The 7,925-nt window shown below is 37.2% G+C and overlaps 1 protein-coding gene across 1 annotated transcript; it reads left to right on the plus strand.

The window, feature by feature from the left end:
- The first annotated feature begins 784 nt into the window (after positions 1–784).
- LOC132037992 (F-box/kelch-repeat protein At3g23880-like) lies at positions 785–2,019 on the plus strand. The gene has a single exon (XM_059428707.1). It carries the CDS (start codon positions 821–823, stop codon positions 1,913–1,915), a length of 1,095 nt encoding a protein of 364 aa, XP_059284690.1. The 5' UTR covers positions 785–820; the 3' UTR covers positions 1,916–2,019.
- Positions 2,020–7,925: the final 5,906 nt, after the last annotated feature.

The raw sequence follows: 7,925 nt of genomic DNA on the forward strand, positions 1-7,925 counted from the left end.
GCATCTTTAAACCCTGAAGTTTGCTAAAGTAGAGTACTTTTGATCCAATTAAGTACTAATAGAATGGACTTAAAAACTAACGGTGATTACAAAAAAAACGGTTAAAATCAATTGAAAAAAATCAACCGACTTTTCAACCGATTGAGAAAACAATTGACTCGGTCTTGATCCCAATTGTTTTAAATCTTTTTAAAAATAAAATTGACTCAGCTTGGTCATTTTCTTTTTTCTTTTTTTTTGCGCCAAAAACCAGAAAATGAAAAATCGACTGAACTTGGTCAGTTCTTCGGTCAATTTATGTAAATCTATGAACAAAGTTTTGACTAAAAAACTGTTCGAGTTGGGTCGGTTTCTCAAAATATATTTTAATTTTTAAATAAAGCTGATCGAGCTCGATCAGTTATACTAAAAGTATTTTTACGAAATATTTAAATGACCGAGCTCGGTCAGTTTCTTTAGTTTTCCAATTCTTTGAGCAAAATAATTGATCGAGCTCGATCGATTTAATTAAAAAGAAAACTAAAAAAAAATTGGGATCAAACTGTTCGAGTCGGCCAGTCCGCAAGTCGGTCGAGTTTTTACAATGTTTTTAGTAAGTCCATTTAGTTAGTTGGACCACAGGTGCTCCACTTTAACAAACTTAAGGGATTAAAAATTCTCAAGACTATATTCTAAGGACCAAAATAAACCTACTCCACAATTTTAACTAAAAACAAAACGCTCTCCAATTTTGCTATGGAAAAGGTTAGTACGAGGTTTTGTGTATTTATGTTCAGCTAAAAACTCCACAGATACAAAAATCCTCGTACTAACCTTTTCCATGGCAACTTCAATGCAAGATTCGTCGAGGTTGAGTATTCCTAACCTTCCACCAGAACTCATAAATGAAATCCTCTTACGGTTACCAGTGAAATCCCTCCTTCGACTCACGTGTGTTTCAAAATCTTGGCTTGCATTAATCTCTAACCATGCATTTATCAAAACCCATCTTAGATTATCAGCTAATAACGAGAACAACAGCCACCATAAGCTTATGTTGAGATATAACCAGCCTAAGTACCCTCTTAAGGGTTGTTCTTTTAGGTCTTTAATTTATGAGTCTGTTACCGAGGCATCTGACTTGGATTGTCTGGTGAAAAACGGCCACAGTTTACGGATTGTGGGTTCCGTTAATGGATTGGTTTTTCTTTCCAGTGGAGCAAAGGAATTGCTTCTATGGAACCCAGCAATTAGAAAGTACAAGAAATTTCCTGATTATAAACCTAGGTTGAAGAGTACTATTAGATGTGTCACATATGGTTTTGGATATGATGAGTTCCGTGATGATTATAAGGTGGTAGGTATATTTCGTCTTTACGAATATGACAGTTTGGATCACGTCGAGGTCGGAATATATAGTCTAAGCAGTGATTCTTGGAGAAGTAAGGATGCTTTTCCGGGTAAGATGCGATTTGTTTATCCAAGTAAGTTGTTATATGGAAAGGTTCATTGGGCTACGACTGCAGGTATCATTTCGATTGATATGGCTGATGAGAAATGGGGAAAGATAGAGCAACCTTCTTGTGTAGAACGAGGTTTTACTTTTAAGATAGGAGTGTTGGGAAATGATCTTTCTGTACTCTGTTATGATCATACTTGCGCAAATGTGTGGGTTATGGAGGAGTATGGGGTTAAAGAGTCTTGGACAAGAATGTATACTATCAAATTTCGTTTTGATATTGAGAGGTATGGGCTTGTACGATCCTTTTTCATGTCAAATAAAGGTGAAATTCTGCTTGTGTTTGGATCAACTTTGATGATATATGATCCAAAGGGTGACTCAATAAAATATGCAAAGGTTACTAACTTTGGTTCCTGTAATGGGAGTGAAATCTACCTTGAAAGCCTTGTATGTCCCATGTCAAAGAAAGAATAAAACCAACCAAGTATACAATAGGAATGCAGGCTGCAAAAAGCTCAGATGAATGATGATTGCGTAACTAATGACTTATTAGATTCCGCTTTATACATTTTTCGTAAGTGCTGTTCGATTCTGTTTCTTTTGTAAAATATTGGAAAATACATTGCATATTTAATGGACATCATTACTCCATGTCTGGTTGGAGCTTTTGGCATATTTCCATGAAACAACTTTTTGCGAGAACATTTATTTGGTTGTATAGTTTGGTGTCTTCAACACTCAAAATAAATGGAATCAACTATTTGTTGAGGCGCTGCGAAATGGAATCAACTATTTGTTGAGGCGTTGCGAAAATTTGACTGAAACTGAAGAGTCTACTCAATGTAGTCAAGTACAGCTAAGGATAACAGTTAATTCGTGCTCGAAAACAATGACAATAATCTGACGCACATGTATTTACTTATTATTGTTGTATTCGGCCTATGTGAGACATTACGTGATCCACTGCAAAAAAACGTGAATATTATGGCAGTTGTGTTAAAGAACTGCCACTATAAGCAAAAAATTACGGCAACAATCGTATTTAACATTTTTAATATGGCGGTTTTGTGAATGTTGTTTCGGGTTTAAACTGCCGGTATCGTGATTTTAATTTTAACCTTTCTTTACGTTTTAAACATGTAGCTGCGAGAATTAGTCCAGCGGCATGAAAATCTGTGTATTCTTGATTTTTCTATGGTCTATTATTGGTGTTTGCTAAGCTTTATGGGAATTCTTGATTGATTTATTTGTGAAGTTGCTTCAGACATGCATGGTTTACAGAATAAAAGATTTTGTGTGCTAAGTGGCACATGAATGACATGATTCTATTTTCAGCTGCTCTGTCTCTTCTCGTCTTTAAGCCTTCTCAGTGAGATATAATACTCCTTAGGCTACGTTTAAACAACCTTAAACTTCCTAAGTTTCTTCGTGATATGACTGGTTTATAGTCCTGGGATATTCCGGTTTCAACCAAACGCCCCTAAGGGAATTCTTGGCTGATTGATTTGTGAAGTTGATTCAGGCATACATGGTTTACAGAATAAAAGATCTTGTGTTATGTGGCACATGAATGACATGATTCTATTTTCAGCTGCCCTGTCTCTTCTCGTCTTGAAGCCTTCTCAGTGAGATATAATACTCCTTAGGTTACGTCTAAACAATCTTAAACTCTTCATGATATGACTTGCAGTGACTGGACATACCTCCAGTTTGGCAAATGTGGTTGTATATATGTATCGGAGCAAGTTCTCAAACGTTTGCTAATACTGCTGAATTCTTTTGTTAAGTAAAGATATTTTATTTACCAAGTAGCAAATATGTACAAAAAAAAGATAGCAGCTCTAACAAGCTAGAATCTGCTGCCACCATCAACCACTACATCTCAATGCATCCTATCTATCTGTTACACCTTTCTTGCCACCTCTACAGTGTACTTCTTGGATGATCAATCTAGTAATCTCAGCTGCACCCCTTGATCGCTTCTAAAATATTCTCCAGTTTCTTTCCTTTAGCATGGCATATTGCCCCGTGTACTTCCTGTTGCCAAGCCATTGCTCTCCTCTGTATACCTTGCCACTTCAATACCTTCTCCCAGATAATTGCAGAGAAGCAGTCCAATAGCAAAGAGGGCATTTCACCTCTGTAATAATACTGGTGCATTAGTACTACTTTTGCTCTTTGCCCCATTAATTCTTGTTTTTCCTGGTCAAGAAGAGCTTCTATGTTATTCTCTTCTCTGATCAAGGATCTTTTCTTCTTCTTCTTCTTCTTCTCTTCTGTGATCAACAACAGGTTTTCCTTTAGATAAAAAAAAAAAATTACGGCGGATGATTTTGGATTTAACATGCTCCTGTAAGATAAATAATTTTCTCTTCATTCTCTTTAGTGCATTTTTCAAGTTAGAGAGCTCCTTGCTAGCTGCACGAATATTTCTCCATTGAGAGCATCATATGAATAGCAACGACCTTGTAGCTTCTAGCTGTTCTATTCTAGGACCGGAACAAGTATTAGGTCCTATTATGATATGATATGAACTTATGGTAGAGAGGCGGATCTATTATTTCCAAGTTACAAAGTCTGTGATTGGTCTCAAGGGTTGACTCCAGACGGATTTCTCGGTCATTAAAAAAAATGATATGAACTTGTGATGCATATGGAAGTTGAAACATGATCTGCATCATCTGGAAAACAAAAATTATGTTACTGCTGCTTTTCCTAGGCACTTTCAGTTAAAAACAAAGACTTGCATGCACCCAAGGGTGTGGCCTCGTAGTCAATGAAGTGAATTGAAAATCATGAGGTCTTAGGTTCAAATTCCAGCGGAGGCAAAAAATACTATAGGTGATTTCTTTCCATCTGTCCAAGCCTTAGTGTATAGAGTTACTGGTGCCTGCGCTGGTGGGAAGGTAACACGACAAATTATGAAATTAGTCGAGGTGCATGCAAGCTGACCCGAATCTATGATTATCAGAAAAAAGAAAGAAAAATTGGCAAATAGGAAGAGTATTTCTGATTTGGTTCTTGGACTGCAATTGAAAATAAAAAAGGATAATGTCACTAAAGTTTTTAGCTGTCAATGTCCCATATACTATTTTTGTAATCCCGTTTGGCCATGAGAATTTTTCACCTTTTTCCGGAATTTTTTTTTCACTTTATTTGAAAATCAGTGTTTGGCCATGAAAATTTCAAATACAACTTGAAGTTGTATTTGGAATTTGAAAAACTCCAAAAACCTTTTTTTCACTTTTTTCACTTCCATTACATTCAAATAACCAAATATTCTTTGCAAAAACTATAACCAAACACAACTCCATCTTCAACTCCAACTTCAAAATTCCAAATAAAGTGAATAATTTTTTGTTTTCATGGCCAAACGCCTACTAAGTTTTTCATGATATGACTTGCATTGATTGTAACAAACTCAAATTCTCAACGCAAATATATGTAATCACTGATAGCCAAATTACAACTGCGACACTCAAACTACTGAATTGCAATAGAAAATACTGAAATAACAAGTAACTAAGGATAGAGATAAGAATGGGGATGAGAAGTTCGACTTTAAGAAAGGGGACAAGAGGAACATCTGAGTTTCTTCATAATACACATAAGCCTATTTTGCTCTCATAAGTCACTGTTTATCAACCTGGATCCCAAACATACCCACTTGATTCGGTGTTGGGCTGCTTTGCCAATATTGGTCTAGACCCATTCATAACAATACCTCCGACCCCAATAAAAACCTTGTCCTCAATGTTCGAGTAGTCAAGTCTTGCATCAACAACATCATTGCCAAAGGAATGGTGCACCCTTTTATTCATGTAAAAACCGTATGAATTTGTCATTAGCAAGAGTCTCTTCTCGTTATCATTTTGATCCATGAAAGGAAAAGGTAGCTCATGATCAGGTTCTACAAATGATTTTGGGTGGGATAATATCTCAAGTTTTAGCCAGCCAGCTACTTGTTCCTTAGAGTATGCCATACCAATAGCATTTGGCCTCTTCATAGTGCCTCCAACACTAAAGCTTATATGCACAGTACCTTTATCCAACATGTCTTCAATTTGCCCTATTATGCCAAGTTGATGCACATTATGAAACATGAAAACAGATAATGAAGAATGTGATACAATTCCATCACCTTCCATGGTGTCAATAGGTTCATCAATAAAACCAGCATTTATGTAATTTGTCCCAAGCTCTTGGGTATAGAATATGTCAATAGGATGTTGCAATCCCTGAACAAGAACAAATCTTGCACAGTACTCTGAGAAAACTCGGGCAGCCAGACTGGTTGAGATGATAATTAGTTTTAACGGGTTGTATTTTTTTGCGTGACATCTCTTCATTGTACCATCAGTTTGATTAGTAATACTTTCCTCAACTCTCTGGCTGGTATTAGAAATCTTACCATCAGTAATGACCGTTGCATTAGTACACTTCAACTGTGCTATTTGTACACTCCTCACAAAGCAAAGCATAACATCAATGAGGATAATTTGCTCATGCGCCTTAATGACATTCATAACAGAATACTTCGAAAGGCAAGGATCTAATAATGCTTCCTTCAAAAGTAATTCATCTTCTATATATTTGATTGTCATCTGGCCAGAACTTACATCGGCAAATCTAATAGCATATTCAACTTGTTGACCCCAAGGAGCATGAAGGAAGGCAAAAACATGAGTGGGATGAATAAAACACAGATACTTGTCAACTGATGCAAGTCCATAGTCAATACCACAAAGTAGGATCAAGCCCAAACAAGTCAGTGCGCTCTTTTTATTTCTAAAGAACCATCTCGTTGAAGAACCCCCAAAGCCATCCTTTGATGGTGATATTTTGTTAAACACGTTGTCTCCAGTAACGCTGGAACACATCCTCAACGAAACTTCCACCTCCCATCCATGGTGGAGCAGGGGTATGGGAACTTCCATTGCACCATAGATGGTAAACATACAAGGATTCATTACAACGTACAAGCACTGAGATTTATCCAAATGTACATTCAAGCTCTCAAATAAAGGGTGGAGGAACAGGCTCATCGGGATCAAATGGAAACTGTATGGATATATGCTTTGTAATCAATCTGATTCCATCCAACATCAAAAGGTCGCTCCTTGCTGAGAGTGAGTCAACCACGTCATTGGCAACCACAGATAGCCCGGCTTTTTGGGAGCAAATATCAAATATCTTACCCACATCAGGGCTTGAGTTCTCACCATCTCCATATATAAGTGCGGTACTCTTTCCATCGCCAATTTTAGAAGTAAGTCCATAAGCACCAAGAAGGAGATTGGTGTTCCTAAAAACTTCACTCTCCGACTCCAGATCTTTGCTGAGGACCAGACCAATAATCTCTATGTCATCAGAGGCAATTGAGAACTCATGAAAAGTTTGCCCTGCTTTTGGAGAAATATTATCAAACACCTGTTCTCCGGATGCAACTGAAAATTCCTTAACTGGTTCGTCAATCACCAAAACTGGATTGCCAGAGATAGGAACGGAGGCAATTAGATCACGACTGTCCGAAACTAGAGCTTCAGAGAAATGAACGGATGAGACTGTCACAGGTAAGTCGGAATCCTCCTTATCTTCCAAAGATGAGTCCACATCTGAAATCTCTAGATCAGCAACAACAGATTGGGAGCAAGCGGACAATGTACACTGCACATTGTCGAGTTTGCTGAGCATATTAGAGAAATTCCTGTCCAATTTACGCATCAGATCAATGGTGATGTTGATGTTGTTATGAACCATGTTAGAGTCATGCCGAAAACGCAGTGCCAATTGTGGGGTCCAGTCCCCAATTTTCTTTTGTTCACATACGTGATGTAAGCGCTTACCTCATCATAGTTGTGATGTGGCTGCATAAATGGGAAATTCATTCCCATAAATAGGCGATTATGGTTCATTTGAAAAACACACCAAACACCAAAATCATTTCTTTATACACCAAAGTGAGAGCAAAGTGAGGTATTAATGGCGAAGAAAAAGTACGACGAAGAAAAATAGAGTGTAGTGATACTATAGTAAGGTGGGAAAATCAAAAGAGTGTTTTCTTTTGTGGGTGTAGTGGTCTTAGGAGTATTTATCTTTCGTTCTACCACAAATGTAAAATTCCTTACTATAGTGATATCGAACTAGCTCTCTTGGCGTAGTTTTTCCCTTATTCGAAGGGTTTCCACGTAAAATCTTGGTGTCATTATTCTTTGCATTTTATTCTTGTTGATTTAACCATAACTTAGTGTTCGCGTTTATCACTAATACCGTGAATATTATTTTTGCGGGTCTATTTTATTCGACAAGTGGTATCGAGCCAAGGTTACGTTCGAGTATGCTCGTGTTTAACTGATGATCGAACTTCCACATCGTAAAAGAATTACTTTGGTCTTCGAATAAAATAGTATTTGTATTTGTGATAAACGATGGAAGCCAACACTAGTAGAATGGTTACTTTGAGTGGCGTAAATTATGCCATTTG

Source organism: Lycium ferocissimum, chromosome 11, assembly GCF_029784015.1.
Source record: "Lycium ferocissimum isolate CSIRO_LF1 chromosome 11, AGI_CSIRO_Lferr_CH_V1, whole genome shotgun sequence".
In the NCBI taxonomy this organism is placed as follows: domain Eukaryota; kingdom Viridiplantae; phylum Streptophyta; class Magnoliopsida; order Solanales; family Solanaceae; genus Lycium; species Lycium ferocissimum.